We start from the raw sequence: 26,644 nt of genomic DNA on the forward strand, positions 1-26,644 counted from the left end.
AATTGCCCGCACTTCACTGCCACATCAGCGGTGTTGTAATCACTATTTTTCGCTCACACACCATTACCAAATGCCAACCTCATTCTGATAATAATACTATAAACATATATGAACACTGCACATACGATAAACACCCACTCTGTGTTCACTGAGGCAGGTAAAAGGCACTGTAATTGCCCTCACTTCACTGCCACATCAGCGATGTTGTCACTCACACAGTTGGACAGATACTGATGCGTGTTGGTCAGGGGTGGGGTGGGGGGCCCGGGGGGTGGGGTAGGGGGCCCGGGGGGTTGGAGGTGGGGGCCCGGGGGGTGGGAGGAGGGAGGTGGAGGTCGCCTGGAGTGAAAGAACTTAATAGCTACTCTCCCTTGAAACAATTGGCGCACGGAAAAAACGCGGGGTATTCAAAATATTCACAAACATTCGAGAATGACACCCGCGGTTTGGTCCAGTTTTTGCAATGTCATTCTGGAATGACACCCACGGTTAAAGGGTTAAGCCACTGCGTTATCACATTATTCGTTGTTATATTTGATAATATAGTGCCCCACAAATCTTCGCTGCCTCCTGAGTCCCATTCCTACCAGTTCATCTCTTTACAATTAAAGTCACCCATAAAGATTATATTGTTGCTTTTCTTAATAATTTCCTGTAGATAACTGGCCATGCCTGACAACATCTGGTATTCATCATCACTCCATGTTCTTGTCTTAGGGGGAACATACACTGCTGCCATATCTCTCTTGCCATTCTCTCCAGTTTCTAATTTCATATTTATCGCTTCTGCCCTGCCCTCTTCCATTTCCACGGTATCTACATTTATGTTGTTCTTCACTGCTATCATCACTCCTCCTCCCCTTTTCTCTTTTCTCTCTCCTCTCCACAGTTTGTATTTACCATCTCCCATATGGACATCAATACTTTCTCTTAATTTGGTCTCTACAAAGCACATAACATCAGGGTCATATACCCTCAAAAAATCATTGATTTCAAACCTTGCCGATGTTAAACCCATCAGCATTAGTGTATGCCACCTTGATGTTATATTTGTTGTTTTTTATACCCTCTTCTCTCCTTCTCTCCGTCGGTACCACTTCCTCAGTTTCTGATCCATAACTCTCCAATAAAACTCTGTCTTCTCTTCCTCTGTTCTCTGTTCGTTTTTTGCCTTTGCTTCCTTTACTAACTCCTTTATTTTTACCTCTTTCTTTCTCATTTGCATCTTTCCTTATCCAAACATTTTTAAACCTTTCTTTGTCTGATAATTTCCATGTTCTATTGATGATTTCGTTTACCATTACCTGGGACTTAAACTTTACCTTCTATTGCCTCGCCCCTCCTTCCTCATACTTTCCTAACCTAAACACTTCTTCAGTCTCTTCTTGAGCCTCGTTGTTGCCCTCCATAACTACTGATATTATTTCTTTAACCTTACTCAGTTCTTCTGTTTCTCTTTCTGATCTTACTGTCATACATTTTTCTTTTACTCCTGAAACTATTACACATTTTTTCTTACATCTCTGAATAAAGATTCTCTTTTTCTCAGTACCCTAACCACTTCCTTCTCCACCTTTTCCTTGCTTTGTTGTTCTACAATCTCTTTCAAATATACTTTTCCTTCCTCCTAAATTTTTTTCCATCCCTTGTGTTGCTCCTTGATTTCCTTAATGTGCTCATCTTGCATCCTTGATTGGGATTCATACTCATCTAGTTTACTTTTCATCCTGTCCCTTTCTTCTTCCAACCTCTTATTCTCTCTCTTGAGCTGTTTTATTTAATTTGAGGCAGAGTCATTACTCACTTTTAATTCTTTGACTTCTCTTTCATGTTCACCGCTGCTTGTGCAAACTTTTTCCAGTTTATTCTGTGGAATTTTGATCTCGTTTTCCTGCTCTATGGTCCATTCCTGCAACTCACTAATTACTCCCCATACCTTTTTTAACTCCTGGACATTCCTTTTCGCTGTTTTCTCTACTCCTTCTACTCTTGTTTGGTTCAGCTTAGTACTTACATTTCCCTCATCATCTTTGGAGAAGCCTGCAAAATCTCCCTCGCTGTTTGTAAACAAAGAACTGCCCCTTTCCGCCATGATGTAACATGTCCTATCACTCTGGTACGGCCTGTGGACCCTCCAGGGAAACGTCGTCTGTGGCATTTTGGAGCCGCAGACTGGGAGGCCCTCAGACAGTACTTCTTTGATTTTCCCTGGAATGATTATTGCTTCCATGGCCGTGAGCCATCTCAATGTGCCTTGCGCATTACGGAGGTTATTCTCTCGGGCATGGAAGCATACATTCCTTTCTCATATTCTTTGACTAAAGCAAGAAAGCCGTGGTTTAATCACGCTTGTTCTAATGCTGTCCGCAACAAGGAGAGGGCCTACAAAAGGTACCGGAGCCAACCCACCCCTGAATCACATCATCTTTACGTTTCTGCCCGGAATCATGCTGAGTATGCTCTTCGCTCTGCTAAAAATAATTTCATCCCTCCTAAATGCTCTCAACTCTCCAACTCGAATTCTTCCCGCTCCTTCTGGCACCTTGCCAAAAACCTTTCTAACAACTTTACCTCATCATCCTTCCCTCCTCTTTTCTACTCTGATGGTTCTGTAGCTATTTCTTCTACTGATAAAGCAGATCTCTTCGCACAGACTTTCTCCTCCAATTCCACCTTAGACGACTCCAGTGCTGTTCCTCCATCACTTCCCCCCTCTGACTTCCTCATGGCTGACATTAAAATTTCTTCAGCTGATGTATTTTCTGCTATCACTGGCCTCAGTACTAACAAGGCATATGGGCCTGATGGGGTCCCTCCTGTTGTTCTCAAGAACTGTGCTTCTGTGCTTACACCCTGCCTAGGCAAACTCTTTCGCCTTTGTCTGTCAACTTGTACCTTTTCTTCTTGCTGGAAGTTTGCTCTCATTCAGCCAGTCCCAAAGAAGGGTGACCACTCCCAACCCTCCAACTATCGTCCAATTGCTTTAACATCCTGTATTTCAAAAGTTTTTGAGTCAATTCTCAATAGAAAAATTTTAAGGCATCTTTCGTATCACAACCTCCTTTCTGATCATCAGTACGGGTTCCGTCAGGGACGCTCCACTGGCAATCTTCTCACCTACCTTTCAGACTCCTGGTCATCCTCCTTTCGGGACTTTGGCGAAAGCTTTGCCATTGCACTTAACATCTCAAAGGCTTTCGATTGAGTCTGGCATAAATCTTTAATTTCCAAACTGCCCTCCTATGGTTTCTATCCTTCTATCTGTTCCTTTATCGCTAGCTTCCTTTCTGGTCGTTCTATAGCCGCTGTTGTGGACGGCCATCGTTCTTCTCCTAGATCTATCTACAGTGGTGTTCCTAAGGGCTCTGTCCTATCACCAACTCTCTTCCTTTTATTCATCAATGATCTTCTAAGCTGTACATCTAACCCTATCCACTCATACGCTGATGACTCCACCCTTCACCTTTCCATTTGGTTCCCACTACGCCCATCTCAACAGTTACTTCAACAAACAAAGGATGAGGCTATGGCACACCTAATGTCTGACTTAGCTCGTATCTCTGACTGGGGTAAAAATAATATGGTTGTTTTTAATGCATCTAAGACTCAGTTCTTACACCTATCAACCCGACAGAATCTTCCACAGGTATACCCACTAATGTTTAATAATATTCAGCTTAGTCCTGCATCATCCTTGAACATGCTTGGGGTTTCATTTACTAGGGACTTATCTTGGAAAGATCATATTACATCTCTTGTAAAATCTGCTTCCAAGAGATTGGGTGTGCTAAGCCGACTCCGTTCCTTCTTTACCCCTGCACAAAAGTTGACTCTATACAGGGGTTTTATCCGCCCCTGTGTGGAGTACAACTCTCATGTGTGGAGAGGCTCCCCACATACAGCTCTTCTCAATAGGGTGGAGTCAAAGGCTTTTCATCTCATTAACTCTCCTCCTCTTACTGACTCCCTTCAACCTCTGTCTCTTCGCCGCACTGTTGCATCTTTATCTCTTTTCTATCGCTACTTTAATGGTCACTGCTTCTCTGAACTGTCTGCTTGCATTCCGCCACCTCTACGACGGGCGCATAGCACCTGTCTAGCAGCAAACTCTCATCCCTTTTCTGTCCAACTCTCTAATGCAAGAGTTAACCGTTACTCCCAGTCTTTCATTTATGCAACAGATCAACTCTGGAACTGTCTCCCTCTGTCTGTATTTCCTGCTGCCTATGATCTCCAGTCTTTCAAACGCAGTCTGTCCAGGCATCTCAAAATGATCGGATCTTGAATTTGGCTCTCTATTGTATTTTGTTTTTCTCTTGGAGGGAACTGTTACTGCGGGCTCATGGCCTTTGGTTCCTTCTCCCTCGCATAAAAAAAAAATATGGAAACTTTCTACTTCCACTATATCTTGTACCCTTTATGACTGAAGTCGCATTTTTTTTTTTTTAACTGCTGTCCAATGGGACCACCACTCAAGCACTCATTCACATAATCACAGTAGGCTGGTTCAGTGATTATTTCCCCACGATCCAGGAAGAGCTCCATCTCTGTCGGCGACCTGTATGTGTGTGTGTGTGTGTGTGTGTGCATTGGGGGGGGAGAGAAAGAGAGAGATTTTATACAGTGCAAAAACTTTCAGTAAAGCTTGTGTTAGGAGTAAAATTTTTGCATTATACAGTATATGACTTCATTGCAGAGTCAGTTTGTTTTCACTTGATGAAACTTGTTAACTCCCATAACTTGCATACAGATCACTGCTGCATGAAATTCATTCAGTCATCGTTATGATGTAGGAATGTCTCTCCTTCATTACTAGTGAAATTAACACTTCATTCTGACCACATTTGGCATCAGTTGAGCTGAAAGGGTTAGCTATCTTGTTAGGTTTGGGTACATGCACATTAATTTTCTGTTCACATTGGGAGTGCTTTCCTGCTGAACAACCTTTATTAACGAGAGATTTGAGGTCCCATTAGTTTCGGGATTGCAAATAACTAGTGTAAGTCATTTTACCCTGTGTGCAGTACTGTACTTTGCTGTTGTTTTTAAGCTGAACAGTAATATACAACTGTATTTATATGCCAAATTTATCATGTATTTGTTTGGTAGCTGAAGTATTTTCTTCTTGCAGCCCAGCCAAACTTAATGAGTGTGAGGTGCGGCCATTGTTTGTGCTGTACCAGCTGCTTGAAGCGGCACGAGATACCCAGGATCGAGGCCTCCATCTTGGTGACATCACACTACATCATCTCTTCGTTGATGATGCACTGTACCTCACACTCCTCCCTAGTATCTCGGACAGTCTCATCTATCCTGAGTCATCCCAGCCTTCCCATATTAATAAGGAAGGTGATCATTCAAAAAGAGATGGAGCATTTGATAGACTGACTCTGACTCTGGATTCAACCATGTGCCAAGGGGAGAATGAGAGTCAGAATACTGGAGTAGGTATTAGCACAGCTCAGCAGGGAGAGAGTAGTATAGATGCTCTTGGAGCCCCATCTTCTGGTGGAAGGAAGGCTGGCAGCAGTAGTGATGGCTCACCGCTTCTCTCAGACACTATCAGTGATGAATCAACCAATTTCATTCATGAGGCTCACTCAGAGAAGCCACTTGCTGGCTATCAAAGACTTTTGATCAGTGATGAAGCCTTTGAAATACTAAAGAAGGCTGAGAGTAACAGCAGCGTGGAGTGTGACCTGGAACTTGTGTTTCAGTGCTCCCTCATCCACCTCACACAGCTCTGGGTGAGTATTTTTGCACCAGAAACCCTTCAAGCAGTAATGTTGCAGAGTTATCCACTGTGATGTAAAGAATATGGTGTAACTTAAACTTTCTTTTTTTTTTTTTTTTTTTTTTTTTTTTTTTCCACTAGATTATTTTACCAGTATTCTTTTGACATATCATTCACATCAGAGGGGATGGATATTGCTTGTATTTTAACCCCTTCATTGTAAGGGAGCGTTCATAAACTGAGTAAGATTTAAGTTAGTAGAAAGAAACTAAAGAAAAACACAAGAATGTAGAGGTTGAATTGAATTCAAAATTTCTCTTGGTGTAAGTCTGTTCAGTGATGTAGGAAAGGTATGTGGAAGAATTATCACAGAGAAACCTTTCCTCTCTTCCATCCTCCCTCATCTATCTTTCTTTCCCTCACTGTTTCCTCTTTCTTCTGCCAATGGGTGACTTTACACTCCCTCTTCTGTCTTTCTTTCCTTCATTCTTTTCACTTCCTTCTGCCTATGGGTAACTCTACACTGAGTGACAAGCCAAATGGTTTCCTGTGCACCAGGAAACCATTTACTATGCTGGGTGGTAACCATATATAATCTAATTGTGGCACCTGGTGGTTAGTGGGTAATTAACCCCTTAAACGCGGATTGTCTCATTTGCGACGCTCGGCCAAAAGGACATAATGGCGGATCGTCGCGTTTGCGATTCTAGTAAATTTTGAATAACCGCGGGCAAGCAGGCTCCAGCTGGTATTGTCTATCAGTACCGCCACCCTTGAGCTACTTTTAGCACACTTGACCTTTGTACTACTGACCTCGGTTGTTGCCAAGTTTCATTTTTTTTACCCACCCACGCACCGCTGCCCGGCCCTCCCTCGTCGTGCGATATGGCAGCGCGCGGACGGCTCATACGTGTCAATCTGCGCCTTCCTCTCGCAAGCACTTTATGCTATTTGGAAACGCTTGTTTCCCCAGTTGTCACACTAGCATTTTTTCGCACGGTTTGCCCCTGTTTAGGTGTCAGTCCACGCGAATCTTTCAAGGTGACACCATGTCCAACTCAAGCTCTTCCGAGTCTGTGCCTTCCAGCCCTCCGAAAAAGGGTTTTGTGACCTCCACCCCGTACAAAACCTTACAAGGAACTGCTAAGGGACTTAGTGACTCGGCTATAGCTAGTGAGTTATTGAAAGCGTCCATGGATTATGGAAGTGACGTCGGTGTATTGTCTAGCCTGGCAGAGTCGGACACGCAATCGAGTGCTGAGTCTGAGGTGCCAGAAGTGACTATTCCTGTGCCAAGCACCTCAACAGGCAAGGCTCCTGTGAAAAGGGGCCTAGTGTATGGAAAGGGGGCCAAGAGGAAAAGAAGTGGTGACCCAGCTTCCCAGCCATTGTCCCCTACACCACGTCACGCCACCGCCAGCCCGCCACACACTCCCAGCCCCATTCTCTTGTCGTCATCTTCAGCTGCCCTTTCTCCGGAGTCTTCGGAGTCGCCTTCACCACCTCGGAAGGGAAGTAGGCAGTCTAGTTTATGTAGTAGAGGTTTCCGTAGGCCCATTGTTCATGCTAGTAGGGCTAGAACTTTGTCCCCTAGTGTAAGGCTAGCTCCTAAGGTTACTCGCACTAGGCAACTCGCCAGTCACGCCACTGCGAGTGACCTTGAACCCTCTGCTTATCTCCCCCACCACCACCATCACTACACCGACATGACCTAGGACAGCCTCTGCCTCACGCCCTGCCTCACCCACCGCCGCCCCCAGCACCTCCCAGCCTAGGCAGGGCACTCTGGATGCCTTCGTGTGGTTAGAGGGCTCAGATTTTGTGCCGGAAGATCTGCCCTTTGATGCCAGTGGGTGTGGAATACAGGCTGACTTCCTTGTCCCAGAGGATGGTGAATGCTTGGACTACCTGTTGGCCTTCCTGGATAACGAAGCAATGGAGCAGATTTGTACCGAGACGAACAGGTACGAGGGGCAATCTGCTGCAGTTCGTGAAGGAGAAGGTGAAGCTGCAACGCCATCCACGTCGCGGATGGCAGCATGGGTTCCTGTAACGATCAGGGAACTGTTTGTATTTATTGGTTTGATGTTATTGATACCCCACAATTGGAAGCATAAGCTTGAGGAATACTGGAGTTCAGACGATCTTTGCCCCACACCCATCTTCAATAAATACATGAGTCGCGATCGTTTCAGGCAGCTCATGACTTACCTTCACTTTGCGAACAATGATGAGCCTTCCCAAACTGACCCATTATGGAAAGTGAGGGGAATCCTGAACTTGATCAAGGATAAGTTTACGAGGTTCCTGCGCCCCTTCAAGAAAGTTGTGATTGACGAGTCCTTGGTTTTGTTCAGGGGCCGTCTTCAGTTCGTGCAGTATATTCCTAGCAAACGCCACCGCTTTGGAATAAAGTTTTTCGTGCTGTGCGACTGCAAGACGGGGTTCATCTTAGACTTCGTTATTTACACCGCCAGCAATGTCGACTTGGATAAGACTGACCCCCTTGGATTCTCTGGTTCTGTGGTGAAAGTGCTGTTGGAAAAGTACTTTGGCGAGAATCATGTCCTGTATACGGACAATTACTATACAGCTCCAAAACTTGCCAAGTACCTTTCTGAACACGGCGTCGGATCCTGTGGCACTGTCAGGAGCAATAGGGCACACTACCCTGCCCTCCCCGAGGCTGAAAAATCAAAGCGGGGAGACGTGCACCTGAAGAAAACTGACAAGATGCTGGCGATCAGGTGGCACGATAAGAGAATCGTGAATGTGCTCACCACAGTTCACAGGGGGGAAATGCTGGCCACAGGGAAGGTCGACAGAAGGACTGGCGATCCTGTGATGAAGCCTGATGCTGTTATTGACTACAACGTCAATATGCGGCTGGTGGACAAGTGTGACATGATGATCGGAGAGATAGACTGCCTGAGGAGGAACCGTCGCTGGTACAGGAAGGTGTTCTTGCACTTGATTGATATGTGCATGCTGAACGCCTTCATCCTGTATAAGATCAAGAACAGGAAGCCAGCAAACTACTCTCTCCGACGATTTTCAAAGACTTGTGTGTACCAGCTGCTTCAGCGTTTTGGGCAGGTACTGCCATCAGGTCCCAAGCACCACCCACACACACCTCCAGACCGCCTACAGTGTCAGGACTACCTTCAGCGACACCGCCTGGAGCCACTGCCTGCCACTGCCAAGAGGGGAAAAGCACTCAGGAGGTGTCATGTGTGCAGCCACACTACCAGGCAGGACAGAACATTTAGGCGCACCTCCTTGCAGTGCAAAGAGTGCAAAATTCCCCTCTGTGCTTACCCGTGTTTCTTTGACTACCACAGCCTGACTAGATATTGAAAATAAGGGTAAGAATCTTGAAAATAATACTGAGAGTGACAGTGATACTAGTGTTTAGTTTTCTTTTACGTACTGACAGTGACAGTCTGATGAGTGTAAATTAGTGTATGTACTTGTAAAAGCACTGACAGTGACAGTGTTTTTTTGTGTAAATAATTGTACATAGTAATAATATAAGTATTGCGAGTGACAGTCACTCCAGTGTAAGAAGTTGAAAGCATATGTTTCTATTCTGTGTTCTGACAGTGACAGTTTGTTGTGTAGAAAATATTATTTTTATAACAATGGACAGTGACACTGATCAATAAGGCAAAAAACTGACAGCTAGAGTGAAAGTGAGCGATAGAAATGAAGTGCGAGTGGCCAACCGGAGCGAGAATAAAGTGCCTGCCGTAAGGCTGAATAAACTCACGCCACGGTGGTCTTCCTCATTCCCGCTTCACAATACTGGCAGTGACAGTGATTTTTAGGGCCGTAATAGTGCCAAGCGAGCCTTTGCAAAGTACTATGAAGGAAAATAATGTAGTATACGTGTTTTTAGCCGTGAAAAGGGAAATGTGTGTTCAGTGACGGGAAGATCGCCGCCGCGCTGCATGTCGGCCGTGCGCTCCGTTCATTATAGCCTTATTTTCAGTGCTTATTGTACAAATACGGATTCCAAACAACCTGTACGTTGTTGTATAAAGTGTACTGTGACAGATTGAGGCTGTGGTAGAAAGAAAACCGGGTTTCTGGAGGTGTGAAAGTGAAGACTTTGTTACCCAACTTTGCAAGTCTTCACAAGTCCTTTGGTAGTCCACGAAGGCTCAACATCAGTCTCAGGAGAAAGCTGAATGTAAGTACTATATGCCATAAAAATTTTAATGTTCTAGGGTTAATCTCTGATTTTTGGCAAATATTTTCCCACAGGTACTCAGACCCCGCTACAACCCCGCCACAGGGGGGGGATCGGCCGTACACAGCCGCGTTTAAGGGGTTAAGGTGCTCCAGTTGGATTGAGCCTGTGTAGGTTTATATCCAAGGGGTGGTTGGAGTTTATTGCTCACATAATACCACTCAGGGATGAGTGAGGCTGGTCACTATCGTCATAAATGTCAGGACCAACTTGCCAAGCCTCGGGTTCCTCCGCTCCTCATGGGGCGACATAGGATTGGATGATGGATGGATGGATGAAGTAAGGAGTATATCAGGAGGCTAGCAAGTGGCAAATAGGTGACTTTAGGAATGGTAGGGGATGTACTGAGTGGAGAAACATTGTGAAGAGGTTTGTAAAGTGTTCATCGCATTTGTGGATTTAGAGAAAGTGTACAAGATAGAGATCATGAAAAGTTTACATATGTACGGTACATTGTAGATGGCATGCTATTTAACAGTGATGAGTTTTATGATATTAGTGAAACTTGTATGAGAATAGGTGGTTGCTTAAGTGAATGGTGTAATATCACTGTTGGAAGAAGACAGTGATGTAATGGAGGGAGGGTTGAAGATAGTAATGAACTGTTAAAGATGGAGTATAGTACAGTCAAGTCGCCTATGGCATGGACTTCTATGCCACGGTTTTCTATGACACGGCAAGGTGGGGGGGGCCGGAAACGAACCACATGCATAAAATAGCTATAGAGCCCCCAACCCTACCTCTTCCACTTTAGCATTGTCATCACTGGAGTTAGTTATGTTCAGTATTTTATGCCCTTAAAGCCCTTTATTACTTATTGTTTAGTGTTTAATCTGTGTGTAATACATGCATTGACTGATTGCTTGATTGTATGCCTGTGTAAAGTGGGGGAAAATGGGGAAAAGTGAGATGAAAAGGGGGACTTTGGGCGAATGCCCAGAACCAAATTCCATTTTCCCATAGGCATAGTTATTTGTATGGCACGGTTTGCTATGGCGCGGACTTGGCCCAGAACCAATTAGCTGCACCTTAGGCGACTTGACTGTATTTCAGATTAGTTGTATGCAGATGATGCTGTTCTACTTGATAACAGTGAATAAGAACTTTGAAGTTTGTGTGTGTGTGTGTGTGTGTGTGTGTGTGTGTGTGTGTGTGTGTGTGTGTGTGTGTGTGTGTGTGTGTGTGTGCATGCTTGCATGTGTGTGTGTATTTACCTAGTTGTGATATGCAGGAACTGAGCTACTCTTGTGGGGTCTCGTCTCAGTTTCTCAGTAAGTCAGATTTTGCTTTGAACTCGTTTAAGTTTTTAGACTGGACGTTCTCTTTCTCCAGGCTATTCCACCGGTCTGTGCATCTATATGGAAAACTGTATTTCTTGATGTCATTCAAGCAACTTAGCTTTTACAGTTTCATTCTGTATCCTTTTGCTACTCTCCCATCCCATACAAACAGATCTTCTGTGTCAGTTTTGTTTACTCCCATCATGGCCCTGAACACTGCAATCATGTCGCCCTTCTCTCTCCTCTCTTCAAAGGAAGGCAGGTCTAGTTTTTCCAGCCTTTCCCTGTACGACATCTGTCAGGCTAGGGACCGTCTTGGTTGCTATCTTTGTATATTGATCTTGTTTATATGTTTCTTTTTGTGTGGGGACCACACTACTGCTGCATATTCCTGATCATGACCACTATCAGTTTTTTCATCATCTCCTCATCCATGTAATGAAGTGCTACTCTTATTATACGTCTCTCTAACTTCTCGTTAATGTGTTTTTCATGTGACAAATTATCCAGGACCAGCACTCCCAAGTCCTTCTCTTCTCCCACTTTTGTGATTAGTTCATTACCCATCAAATAGTTCGGTGATGGTCTCTCGATACTTTTACCCATTTCCAATATTTTACATTTTTTTTCCGTTGAATCTCGTTTCTCACATCTGGCTCCAATCAGGAATCCTATCCAGGTCCTCCTGCAGCATTTTACAGTCTTCTTCAACTTTTACTCTCCTCATGATCTTTGCATCATCAGCAAACAGACATGCACTACTGTTCATTCCATCTACCATATCGTTTACATAAATCAGGAACATTACGGGTGCTAACACCGAGCCCTGTGGGACTCCACTTGTTACTTCCTTCCATCCAGACATTCTATCCTTTATTACTGTCCTCATTTGTCTGTCTCTCAAGAAGTCTTTTATCCATTACAAGAGGATCCTCTTCAGTCCTCGTATGTGTTCCAGTTTCCACATTAGTCACTTGTGGGGTACCTTGTCAAAGGCTTTCTCCAAATCTAAATACACACAATATACCCAACTATCTCCTGTAGCATGTCTGTCACTCATGAGTAGAAGCTTAACAAGTTGGAGACACACGATCTTGCACTTCTGAATCTATACTGGCATTCTGCCAAAATGTCCATCTCCTCCAGGTACTGTATCCATATGTCTTTCAGGATTCTCTCGCACAATTGTACGACCATGCTGGTCAGAGACACTGGTCTATAATTCAGGTGTTCTTCCGTGTTCCCTACCTTATAAATTGGTACTACACTGCCCCTCTTCCATTCCCGAGACAATTTCCCTTCTTCCGGAGAACACACAATGAAACCGTGAATCTTATCCACCAGTTGTTCTCTGCACTCCTTTAGTATCCAATTAGAGATTCCATCTGGTCCTGGGGCCTTCCACACATCTTGAGTTTCCAGTAATTTGTATACTTCTCACAGTTCAGCTTTTACAGCCTTTAACACTTCATTTCTAGTCACTTCCTCCTCCTCCACAATATCACTTTCTTTAGTGAAGACTGATTGGAAGCATTTATTTATTATTCAGCTTGCATAACTGCATCGTGGTAGACATTTCTTTCTACTTTCAGCTTATTGATTCCTTTCATTTGTTTCAATTTGCCATTAACAAACCTGTAAAACAATGTAGGTTCTTCCGTACATTTGTCAACTGTACCTTTTTTGAAGTTTCTTCCTCCCTGTGTATTCTTGTATATTCATTTCACTTTCATTTATATTTTTCCTTTGTTTCATCATTGCCTTTCTTTCTCCGTGTGTATCATGCCTTCTCTCTTTCTTATTTTGCTATCATAAACTTTTTGTTGAACCAGCTATTTCTCCAGTTTTCTTTCCCATTAGCTTTTGGCACATACTTTTCCACACCTGTATTATAGAAGTCTAGCAAGATATCCCACTTCTTCTGTATCTCTCTTGTATCCTAGAATTCTCACCAATCCACTTCGAAAAATTTTCTCGGTCTTGTAAAGTTTTCCTAAAATTGTATCTTCCATGCCTGTATAGTTTATCTCTTGTCTCCCCATTACCTTCAATTGTTTGGAACTCTATCACTGCATGATCCCTTTTTCATATAGGACATAGATATTCAGAGATTCAGTTGCATCCGGTTCTTTGGTTAGAATTGAATCTAGTTTTGCTGGTGTCTTCACCTCAAAATCTTGTCTCTTTTTTGACCTACTGGGTCATTACAATATCCATTGCTATATTTAACAGTATACACTTCCACAAATCCTCACTACTTCCTGAGTCCACTTCTCCCAGTTTACCTCTTTACAATAAAAGTCCCCCATCAGGATTATGTTGTTGCTTTTCTCAGTCACCTTCTGTACATATCTAACCTTATTCGTCTGACAACATCTCCTGATATTCCTCCTCATTCCATGGCCTTGTCGTGCAAGGGACACATGTTGCTGTGATGTCTCTCTTGCCATTCCCTCTGGTTTCATTTACCATGTTTATCACTTCAGCAATATCTTCTCCCAGTTCCACACTATCCACACTTAGGTTGGCTGATTTTCACTGCTATCATCATTCCTCCTCCCGTTTTTTCATTTCTATCTCTTCTCCATATTTTGTATTTCCCATCTCCCATTTAGATTTCAGTATTCTTTCTTAGCTTGGTCTCTACAAAGCACATAATATGTGGCTTATTTACCCTCAAGGAGTTTTCTATTTCTAGCCTCTCTGAAATTAGACCATCTACATTAGCATATGCCACTTTCAGTCTTTTTGCATTGGTTTTTTATAATGTCCTTCTGTCTCCCTCTCTCCTTCAGTACCACTTCCTCAATTTCTGGTCCATAACTCGCCAATATTACCCTGCCTTCTTTTCCTCCATTCTCTGGTTGTTTTTGTCCTTTGCATCCTTATCAAGTTCCTTTATTTTAGCTCTCTCTTCCTCATTTGCATCTCTCGTCGTCTAGATATTTTTTAATCCTTCCTTATCTGCTAATTTCCAAGTCCTGTTGATTATTTCATTTACTGTGACCTGAGATTGAAATTTTACTCTGGGTGGCCTTGCCTCTTCGTCTACATATTTCCCCAGCCTAAACACTACTTTGATCTCCTCTTGGGCATTGTCCTTCGCCCTTCTCATTTTTTCTTTTTCTCTTTCTGACCTCACTGACATTGGTTTTTATTTCAAACCTGAGATAATCATGATTTTTTTTCTTGTCTGCTGCATCTCTGACAAGTGATTCTTTACCTTTTAGTACCTTTACCACTTCCTTCTCCACCTTTTCATGGTTTTCCTGTCTCTTTTGTTCTGAAATCTTAAGACTTATTTTATATTCCTGTTGAGTTTTCTTCCATCCCTCGTTGTGTTCTTGGATTTCTTTTATATGTTCCTCGTGCATCTTAGTTTTAGATTCATGCTCGTCATGTTTATATTTCATCTTGTCTCTTTCTTCCTCCAGCCTCATATTTTCCCATTTAAGCTGTTTTATTTCACTTGCAGCTGATTCATTACCCAGCACTGAATGAGCAGACGCTCTTCTTACTTACTTCTCAACTCTACAGTATCTCCCTGTCCTGTTCCGAGGTTCGTTCTTCCAATTCACTAATTATTGCCCATATCTGTTTTAATTCCTGGGCATTCTTCTCAGCCATTTTCTCCACGCTTGTTACTCTTGTTTGGTTGAGTTTGATACTTCTGTTGCTTTGTTCCCCATTGGAGAACCCCACAAACTTGCTATCACTGGATGTAAACAATTCACTGCTTCTTTCCACTGTGGCACAATCTTACAAAATTTAAAACCGTCTGTGTTTTGCTCTTATTTGACAGACCCCTCTGGCCTATTTTCACACAAATGAGATGGGACCACCACTCACACATTCAATTCACATACTGACAATAGGCATGCTTCCTTTTCGCCGCTGATTTTGCATTATTTTCCTGTGATCTGCATGGAGCTCCGCCGCTGACGACATCCTGTGTATGTGTGTGTGTGTGTGTGTGTGTGTGTGTTCTTACCTAATTGTATCTTTACAGGAATGAGTCAAGCTCGTACTGTCCCGTGTCTTAAACCATATTTATCGTACATATCCTTAAAATTGTGAATTGTTTTGGCACACACTGTTTCATTCGGTAGTCCATTCCACTGATCAGTTGCACTATTTGGGAAACTAAATTTCCTTACATCTTTATCACCTCTCTTCTTATGCAGTTTTTTTGCAGTGTCCTCTTGCTGATGCTTCCCCATAGGTTAAGTAATCATTTATGTCTATTTTCTCCTTCCCTGATATGCATTTATATAGCATTATCATGTCACCTCTTTTCTTGTCTCCTGTAGTGTTGGTAGACTCAGTTTATTTAGTCTTTCTTCGTAGCTTAGGTCCCTTAAGCTTGGTACCCATCTTGTAGCGGCCCTTTGAACTTTTTCAATCTTGTCTGTGTGTTTTTTGAGATGAGGACTCCAGGGTTGGTCTGATGAATGCCGTTATTATCTTTCTTAGCATGTCTTCACATATGTATGTGAATGCTATGCTCATATTTGCAAGCAGTGTATACATGTTCCGTACCTTCTCACTGATGTGGTCAGCCGGAGATAGTCTGTTATTGATAATCACACCTAGGTCCTTCACTCTTTCTGATGTGTGTAGGGTTTTATTTCGTAACGTATAATCCCAGTCAGGTCTATTTCCACTTTTACCAAACTTGATTACATGACACTTGTCCACATTGAATTCCATTTGCCATGTATTACTCCATTCATGAAGTTTATTTAATTCTTCTTGTAGCTCTTTACAAGAGTCTGTGTTAGTAATTCTTCTTTGTATTTTTGCATCATCTGCGAACATATTTAGATGGCTTTCATTTCCTGTGTTACTGTGTTAAGTCTTTGTTTTGTTGATTTTGAAAAGGCTTTTGATAGTGTTTCGAGAGAGTCTATGGGGAAGATCATGAGACATTATGGAATACCAGAGGAGTTTGTGAGGGTCATTATGAACATGCATGAGGACACATTTTGTAAAGTGATGGTTGATGGTTGTCTGAGTGATTCGTTTGAAGTCAAGTCCGGAGTAATTCAAGGTGGTGTTCTATCGCCTTTACTATTTATATTGGTCATTGATTACATTATGAAACGTGTTGGAACAGAAACCGGTGCAGGTATACTTTGGGGAGAGAACAGGAAACTTTTGGATTTAGATTATGCAGATGATATAGTTTTGATTTGTGATGGGCCAGAAGAGATGCAGAGAGTGTTGGACTGTTTGGTGAGTGAAGGTCGCAAGGTGGGTTTGGTTATTAATTGTGGAAAAACTGTAATAATTAATATGAATATGGAAAATGCGCAGGAATGTGTAATTGGAGGTATGGTTGTAAAGCAAGTTGATAGGTTTAAATATTTAGGTACTTATTTAGCCAAGGATGGTTCTTTGAACTTTGAATTCGAGGAAAGGTTAAAGAAGGCTAATCAGGCAATGGGAATGCTTAAAAATATTTGGAATAATAACAATTTCTCTGTGCATACAAAAATCAAACTTTATAAGGTAATGGTTAGGAGTATCTTAATTTATGGACACGAGTCTTGGTACAGCACAGTGACTATGGAAAATAAATTCTTGGTGTTTGAAAATAAAGCACTTAGAAGAATATTAGGAGTTAAGTGGTGGGAAAGGATACCAAATAGTAGAATTAGAGAAATAACGGGAGTGCAGCCGATCGATGAATATGTTAGATTCTCACGATGGAAGTGGCTAGGACATGTGTATAGGAGACAGGGAATAGTACGAGGTACACCAGGGTGGGTGGCACCTGGTAGGAGAGGTAGAGGAAGGCCAAAAGAGACGTGGGTGAGGACAATGAGACGGGAAGCTGGAGATGAGTGTTGGGGAGATCTTGAGGAGTTAGCACAAGATAGGATGTGGTGGTGTGAGTTCATCGAGGCCCTATGCATCCCCGAGGGTGCCACAGGAAATGATTGATTGATTGATTGACTGTCTATATCATTTATATACACTAAAAACATGATTGATGCCAGCATTGAACCCTGTGGTACTCCACAAGTCACTTCTTTCCATGATAAGTAATTTCCCCTTAGTACTGTTTTCATTTCGCATTTTATGAGAAAATCTTGCATCCAACAATACAGTTTGCCTCAAATTCCGCTTTGATGGTACAGTTTCCATAAAAGTCTTTTGTGTGGTACTGTGTCAGATGCTTTCTTGAAATCTAAATAGATACTGTCCACCCATCCTTCTCTTTCCTGTAATGTGTCTGTTACTCTGTCATAGTAGCTCAACAGATGAGTAACGCATGATTTTCCTTTTCTGAAACCAAACTGTCTTTCTGTTATCATATTGTGTTCTTCTAGATGATTTACCCAAGCTTTTCTTATAAGCTTTTCTAATACCTTGCTTACAACACTGGTTAGTGATACTGGTCGGTAGTTGAGTGGATTTTGTCTATTCCCTTTCTTGAATAAGGGAACAATGTTTCCTTTCTTCCAAATATCAGGTAGTTTACCTTGACTCAAGGATTTCTTGAAAATTAAAAATAATGGTTTACTTAACTCCTTTGCACATTCACGTAGCACCCAACATGAAATTTCATCAGGACCATTTGCTTTTCCTTTGTCTGATTTACTTAGCTCCTCCTGTATTACTTTTTCTTATGTTTGTATATCTGGTAGTATGTGTGGGCATGCATGTTCCACGTAATCCCTCTCAAAATTTTTTTCCTCTGTAAAAACTGATTGGTGTGTGTGTGTATTTACCTATTTGTAGTATACAGGAATTGAGCAATGCTCGTGTTGTCCTGTCTCCATATCCACATTTATCAAGTCTACCTTTACACACATGAATGTTTTTCTCATGCACCACCTCTTTGTCTAAGTCGTTCCAAATATTTAAGAATATACCTAATTGTGATATACACGGAATGTACTATGCTCGTGGGTTTCCGTCGCTGTTTCTCAATAAGTCGAATTTAACTTTAAACTCGTTTAAGTTTTTAGACTGGACGATCTCTTTGTCCAGGCTATTCCATAAGTCTATACTTCTGTGAGGAAAGCTATATTTCTTGATATCCTTCAAGCAGCTTGACTTTTTCAATTTCATTCCATGTCCTCTTGTTGCTCTCTTATCCCATACAAACAGATCTTCTTTGTCAATTTTATCAACTCCCACCATGGTCCTGAACACCGCAATCATGTCTCCCCTCTTTCTCCTTTCCTCTAACGAAGGCAAATCCAGTTTTTCCAGCCTCTCTCTGTATGACAGGTCTGTCAGACTGGGGACCATCTTGGTTGCTGTTCTTTGTATTCTCTCAATCTTGTTTATATCTTTCTTTTTGTGTGGGGACCACACTACCGCTGCATATTCTAACCTGGGGCGGATCATGGCCACTATCAATTTTTTCATCATTTCCTCATCCATATAATGAAATGCTACTCTTATGTTAGTCAAGAGCTTATAAGTCTCTCCAACTATCTTGTTAATGTGCTTTTCTGGTGACAAACTATCTTGGACCAGCACTCCCAAATCTTTCTCTTCTCTCCTTTTTGTGATTAATTCATTACCCAAAAAATAATTCAGTGATGGTCTCCTGGTACTTTTACCCATTTCCAATATTTTACATATCTTTACATTAAATTTCATTTCCCACGTCCGGCTCCAATTGTGTATCCTATCCAAATCCTCCTGCAGTATTTTACAATCCTCCTCAACCTCTATCTTCCACAAGATCTTTACATCATCAGCAAACAGACTCGCATAACTGTTCACTCCATCTACCATATCATTTACGTAAATCAGGAACATTACTGGCGCCAACACTGAGCCTTGAGGGACTCCACTTGTGTGTGTGTGTGTGTGTGTGTGTGTGTGTGTGTGTGTGTGTGTTGTGCCTTGAAAATTAATGTAGGTACTGTATAAGTAAGGTGATGGTTGTTGAGGAGATAGTGACTCCCAGTGTGATAGTTTCAGTGAATGAAGAGATACTTGATTTGGTGAGTGAGTGTATGTACCTGGGTGCAGTGATATAAGTGTAACTGTAAAGGAAATGGAAAGAAGAGTGGCACAGAGAAGGAAAGTGATGGATACTGCAAAGGGTATGAAACAGCAGTCAGAATGTGGCAACTGCAAGAGGATTGCATAAGGAGTTCTGAAGAACTGTGCTTCATTGCTTACACCCTATCTAGGTTAATTCTTTCACCTTTCTTTTCAACAGGTATCTTGCCTTTGCTGGAAGCTCGTTCTCACTCACCTGTTCCAAAGAAGGGTGACTATTTCTAGCCCTCTAACTATTGCCAGATTGCTTTAACATCCTTTATTTTCCTTTTTTTTTAATAACATTACAAAATACCTTTCCTATCATAATCTTCTTTTCAGTTGCCAGTATGGGTTCCACCAGGGATGCTTCACTGGCAGTCTTCTCACCTTCCTTTCACACTCCTGGTAATCAATCATTCTGGACTGGCGAAAGCTTTGCTATTGCACTTGACATCCCAAAGGCATTTGACCAAGTCTGGCATAAATCTTTAATTTTCAAACTGCCCTCTTACAGATTCTGTCCTTTTATCTGTACAGTACGTTCATCTCTAGCTCTCTGGCATAAATCTTTAATTTTCAAACTGCCCTCTTACAGGTTCTGTCCTTTTATCTGTACAGTACGTTCATCTCTAGCTCTCCTTGTGATCTTTCTGTAGCTGCTGTTATAGACAGCCACTGATCTTCTCTTAGAACTGTCAGTACTGGTGTTCCTTAAGGCTCTGTCCTGTCACCAACTCTTTTTCTTCTGTTCATCACTGTCCTCCAGAACAGTACATTTAACCCTGTCCACTCTTACATTGATGACAACCCCTCATCTTTCCATCGGCTTCCCACAGCGTTCATCACAGCAGTTACTCCAACAGACGGGATGAAGCTATGGCACACCTAATTTTTACTTAGTTCATATTTCTGATTGGAATTAAAGTAACCATGTTTTTTATTATTGCATCAAAAACTAAATTCGTATATCTTTCGACCCACCAAAATCTTTTACAGGAGTATTCTTTAATATACAGCTATATCCAGCTGAAGGCTGCATCATCTCTCAGAATTCTTGTGGTTTCATTCTTTCAGGATTTTTCATGGAAAGATCACATTTCTTCTCTTTTAAAATCTGCTTCCAAGAGATGAAGGTGCTAAACTGACTGTATGCCTCCTTTACCCCCAGACAGCTGTTGACTTTATAGAGGGGTTTTATTCACCCCTGTGTGAAATACAACTCTCATGTGTAACATGGCTCCCCACACACAGTTCTTCTCAACAGGTGGAGCCAAAGGCTTTTCATCCATCATCCAATCCTACGTTGCCCCATAAGGAGCGTAGGAACCTGGGGCTAGGCAAGTTGGTCCTAACGTTTAAGATGGGAATGGAGGCTTTTTTTTCTTATTAATTCTCTTACTCTTATTGACACCCTTTCACTCTCTCTCTCATCACTGCACTGTAACATCTTTATCTCTTCAGTTGCCAATTTAATGATCAGTGCTCTTTTGAACTGTCTGCTTGCATCACTCCCCCATTAAAGCAGGTGCACAGCACTTGGCTGGCAGCATGCTTGGACCCATTTTCTGTTCAGCTTTCTGTTGCCAGAGTTAACCGATACTCCCAGTTCTTCATGTATGCAACAGGTCAACTCTGGAACTGTCTTCCTAAGTCTATTGTATATATCTTTCAGCAAGTGACCTCAAATCTTATAAACATAACTTGGTTGGGCATCTTAAAATGAAAAGATCTTGACTTTGACTCTAATTATGTTTTTCTGGGAGGAAACAGTTATTGTGGGCTTCTAGCCATGGAGAGCAGGGTGGCTCAGTGGTAGAACGCTGGACTCGAGATCGCCAAGTCGAGAGTTTGCGCCCTACCGGGGTAGCTGCCTTTAGGTGGGAAGGGCAACCCTTTTTTGTAACCCTACCAGGGCTATATGATCTATTTAGGTCTAGCTCGGGCGAATAATCCCTTTTCCTTGCAGTAAAAAAACAACAAAAAAACAACAACAACAACAACAAGTATGAGACTTCGATTTGGCATAAAGATGAAAAGTCAAGGGTAAGAGTACTAGATGTGTGGTTATTTAGAAATGTGTGTTGAGTATATAGAATGGATGTGATGTAATTCATTACAGATGTTAAGTAAGGAAATCTATCTATCTATCTATCTATTGCCAGACGCCTCAATCCCGTTTGGGGTGGCCACAAACAAATCGCCTCCAAGTCGCCCTGTCCCCCGCCATTTCACTCCCCTGCTCCCAACTCACACCCCCCTCTCTCATATACCTCTCCACCCCATCCCTCCATCTCATCCTCGGCCTCCCCCTCCCTCTTTCCCCCTCCACCTCACTCATATACACTCTCTTCCATGTACAATAAAATTAAAGAGAACATGCTTAGGCAAGATGGTTATACAGAGTGAATTGGTAAAAATGGGGTTATGAAAAGGGTACATATAGTTGAGTTTGAAGGTGGGTGAGGCATGGTTGGCCAAGAAGAATGTGGATGAATAGAGTAAATGAGTGTGTGAGAAAGAGGTATGAAGTTTGATGAGGCTAGGGAACTGATGAGGGATGAAGCTTGCTGGATGGATTTGTATGGATAAGTGCATGACAGGGGTCTGACATCCATTTTTTAACATGACAGTCTTCATCTTGACTGTCCAGTGGGTAGACTGTAGCACCAGTCGAGCAGGGCAGTACCCCCAAGATGGATGGAAAGCTGATGACAGGGAGAGCTGGAGCTCCTGTTTCATCAGCCCTCGGGACTAGTTCCTCACCATCCCCCTTTGCTGAACTTTTTCAATTGTCTCAGTAACACAGAGAGTAGGCCAGCATGCTCTCCAATACAAGTTTCTCTAACTATCAACACCAGACTACATGCGCAGTACACACTACACTTCCTTTTCCAAAATTCAGAACAAATTATGGCTTCACAATACATAGCCTCGGAGTCTCCGGAGGGGGGGGACCATAAATGCCCCCACCTTCCACCCCTCTCCTGGTGACGACTCGAGCTGCCTGTAACCACTGTCTGACTCACTTCTTCTCCATTTCTGCAACATTCGTGGCCTTTCCTCTAACTTTCGCGCTGTTGAGCACCACCTCTCCTCTTCTAAACCTCACCCTCTTTTCCTGACTGAGATTCAGCTGTCTGAGGCAACCAACAGCAAACCCTTTTCTGTATCCTCCTACTTTCTCTATACTCATTTCGAAGCCAAAGGTGGCTGTTGTGTATATATACGCAACAACTTATCTTGCACTCGTGTTCCTGAGCTTGTTTCTTCTGAATTCTCTACACTCTGGTTTCAGCTTTCCTGTCATTCTCTGACTAAATATATCTGTGCTGTTGACTTATTCCCTAATTCTACTATCAAATATTCTTCGACTATCTTACTTCTACGATGGAACACATTCTATCCATTTCTCCTTTCTGTGAAATCTCCATTCTAGGAGATTTCAGTGTTCACCACCACCTTTGGCTCTCCTCTCCTATCACTGATCCACCTGGTGAATGAACTTACATCTTTTCTATCTTAAATGGCCTAGAGCAGCTTGCACAGCACCCTACCCATATCCCTGACTGCCTTGGAGAGAGCTCCAACATACTTGACCTCTTCCAATTAATCCTTCTGCTTACACTGTTAATCTTTCCTCTCCGTTGGGCTTCTCTGATCACAACCTTATTACCTTAACCTGTCCTATTGCTCCGGTATGGCCTGTGAACCCACCAAAGAAACGTTGGTTGTGGCACTTTCGAGCTGCAGATTGGGAGACCCTCAGGCAGTACTTATTTGATTTTCCATGGAATGATTATTGCTACCAGAGCTGGGAGCCATCTGAGTGTGCCTTGCGCATTACGGAGGTTATTCTCTCAAGCATGGAAGCATACATTCCCTTCTCGTATCCTTTGACTAATGCAAGAAAGCCTTGGTTTAATCACGCTTGTTCTAATGCTGTCCGCAACAAGGAGAGGGCCTATAAAAGGTACCAGAACCAACCCACCCCTGATTTACATCTTTTTTACGTTTCTGCCCGGAATCGTGCTAAGTCTGTTCTTCTCTCTGCTAAAAATAATTTCATCCCTCTTAAATGCTTTCAACTCTCCTATTCGAATTCTTCCCGCTCCTTCTGGCACCTTGCCAAAAATCTTTCTAACAACTTTACCTCATCAACCTTCCCTCCTCTTTTCTACTCTGATGGTTCTGTAGCTATTTCTTCTACTGATGAATCAGATCTCTTCACTCAGACTTTCTCTTTCAATTCCACCTTAGATGATTCCGGTGCTGTTTCTCCATCACTTCCCCCCTCTGACTTCCTCATGGCTGACATTAAAATTTCTTCAGCTGATGTATTTTCTGCCATCACAGGCCTCAATACTAACAAGGCATATGGGCCTGATGGAGTCCCTCCTGTTGTCCTCAAGAACTGTGCTTCTGTGCTTACACCCTGCCTAGGTAAACTCTTTTGCCTCTGTCTGTCAACTTGTACCTTTCCTTCTTGCTGGAAGTTTGCTCTCATTCAGCCAGTCCTAAAGAAGGGTGACCATTCCCAACCCTCTAACTATCGCCCAGTTGCTTTAACATCCTGTGTTTCAAAAGTTTTTCAGTCATTTCTTAATAAAAAAATTTTAAAGCATGTTTCCTATCACAACCTTCTTTCTGATTGTCAGTATGGGTTCCATCAGGGACGCTCCACTGGCAATCTTCTCACCTACCTTTCAGACTCCTGGTCATCCTTCTTTCGGGACTTTGGCAATAGCTTTGCCATTGCACTCGACATCTCAAAGGCTTTCAGTCGAGTCTGGCATAAATCTTTAATTTCTAAACTGCCCACTTACAGTTTCTATCCTTCTATCTGTGCCTTCATCTATAGCTTCCTTTCTGGTTGTTCTATAGGCACTGTTGTTGACGCCCATCGTTCTTCTCCTAGATCTATCAACAATGGTGTTCCTCAGGGCTCTGTCCTATCACCAACTCTCTTCCTGTTATTCATCAGTGACCTTCTAAGCTGTACATCCAGCCCTATCCACTCATACGCTGATGACTCCACCCTTCACCTTTCCATTCGGTTCCCGCAGCGTCCATCTTAGCAGTTACTTCAACAAACAAGAGATGAGGCTATGGCACACCTAATGTCTGACTTGGCTCGTATCTCTGACTGGGGTAAAAATAATCTTGTTGTTTTTAATGCATCAAAGACTCAGTTCTTACACCTGTCAACCTGACAAAATCTTCCACAGGTATACCCACTAATGTTTAATAATATTCAACTTAATCCTACATCATCCTTGAACATGCTTGGGGTTTCATTCACTCAGGACTTATCTTGGAAAGATCAAATTACATCTCTTGTAAAATCTGCTTCCAAGAGGTGTGCTAAGCCGATTCCGTTCCTTCTTTACCCCTGCACAATTGTTGACTCTGTACACAGGTTTTATCTGCCCTTGTATAGAGTACAACTCTCATGTGTGGGGAGGCTCCCCACATACAGCTCTTCTCAATAGGATGGAGTCAAAGGCTTTTTGTCTCATCAACTCTCCTCCTCTTACTGGCTCCCTTCAACCTCTGTCTCTTTGCCGCCCTGTTGCATTTTTATCACTGTTCTATCACTACTTCAATGGTCACTGCTCCTTTGAACTGTCTGCTTGCATTCCTCCACCTCAACGTCAGGCGCTTAGCACCCGTCTAGCAGCGAACTCTCATCCCTTCTCTGTCCAACTCTCTAATGCAAGAGTAAAGGGGAAGGGATGCCAGCAGGGACTGATTTTTGACTGACAAAGGCGTTTTGCAAAAGTTACCCCATAAAATAGCCCCAAGTATCATTCGTTATCTGTAAAAATTTGACAGCCGTACGACAATTCTTTCTCTTTAAAAAAATATTATCTTGTAATTCCAATTTTAAGGCCACTATCCTGCAGAAATCTCCTTTTTCTGTGCAGTGTGTTCTGTATGTGACCACTTTTTTTCCAATTGTTTTCCTTTTTTTTTTTTTCCTGCAAAAATTATGTCATATGTCTGGCAATGGGAGTATGAACGTGTGGAGAGTGGCAGCGATGTGGGAAAGGCCAGAGATGCTATGACACTGGGAGGTGTGAGACGTGCCAGCCTTGGTCTCAACCTGTTTTCAGTCTGTGCTAATCTTAGCTATTTCTTATCGTTTTTGGACACTTTTTGAAGATGGGTGACCATCTAAGAAGCTACTGCAATGCTGGAAAGTGGATGAGAAGAATTGGATGCCATATTGGGGGGAAAAAACATCTTGGAAGTAGCAATTCTTTCTTCATCATTGCCATCTGCCCCCCTCTCCCCCCACTGCCACCTCACCTGACGACCCCCAACCCTCTAGGTGTTTTTCTCCAACTTTGTCTTCTCCAACACCCTCTGCCTCTTCATAACCATCCCTAATCCTAACTCATAAAATAAAAAAAAGTACCTAATTTGTTTCTAATCATATTTCTATTTGTACAGACATTGCAAGTCAACAGAAAATGAGTGATATCTCGGAAATAAACTTATTGTCCTTTGGAGTGATAGGACTCCATTAGTTTTGAACATAAGACAAAAGCGAAATACTGTACCTACAAAAAGAGGAATGAAAGGGAAACATTTTGTGCGTATATTTTTGTCAGAGACTGACAGACATGACTAACGATTTTTTGAACATGGCATAAGGGGGTAAAAATTGGGATAAATACATAGGCATTTTGGGAGTTTTTTTTGTTCAGCAATGGTGAATAATATTAAAAAACTTCTTGGGTAATTTATTAATGAGGGTTTTATTAGTAAAACTATTAAATATCTCACGTCTTTTTTTTTTTATACGTTTTATGCATTTTTTTTTTTTTCTGTAAAAACTAAGCGATCAAATTAACTCAAACTTTGGGATGTTATTGCTCATATAAAGTAGCAAAACATATTAAAAAATCAGACAAATATAAGAAAAACAAATGTACCTTCATAAGTAACAACCGTCTGCTCCTCTTAACTGTTACTCCCAGTCCTTCATTTATGCAACAGGTCAACTGTGGAACTGTCTCCCGCAGTCAGTATTTTCTGTTAGCTATGATCTCCTCTTTCAAACGCAGTGTGTCCAGGCATCTCGAAATGATCGGCTCTTGAATTTGGCTCTCTCTTGTATTTGTTTTTCTCTTGGAAGGAACAGTTATTACAGGCTTGTGGCCTTTGGTTCCTTCTTCCTAGTATTAAAAAAAAAAACAATGAACCACACAAGTGTGGAAGGTGTTCTGTAAGGTGCAGTCAAGATTCTGATGGCCTGAATGATTAATGAATGAATATGTGGCCCATATCATTGGGCATGCTGTTGGTTAGTCCTCCCAGTGTAACATCAGGGATCGGGTTGTGAGGGGCAGACCAAAAAAG

General features: G+C 42.3%; 1 protein-coding gene across 1 annotated transcript in view; it reads left to right on the forward strand.

Annotated features, from left to right (window-relative positions):
* Wdr81 (WD repeat domain 81) overlaps positions 1 to 26,644 on the forward strand; it is a 523,698-nt gene that overhangs the window by 95,884 nt on the left and 401,170 nt on the right. Inside the window, exon 12 of the mRNA XM_080282279.1 lies at positions 5,132 to 5,747. Within this exon, the coding sequence (XP_080138405.1) occupies positions 5,132 to 5,747 (616 nt within the window). The remainder of the gene's footprint in view (positions 1 to 5,131; positions 5,748 to 26,644) is intronic.

This window comes from Coenobita brevimanus, chromosome 93, assembly GCF_032717465.1.
Source record: "Coenobita brevimanus isolate Jiangsu-jjx chromosome 93, ASM3271746v2, whole genome shotgun sequence".
NCBI classification, from domain to species: Eukaryota; Metazoa; Arthropoda; class Malacostraca; order Decapoda; family Coenobitidae; genus Coenobita; species Coenobita brevimanus.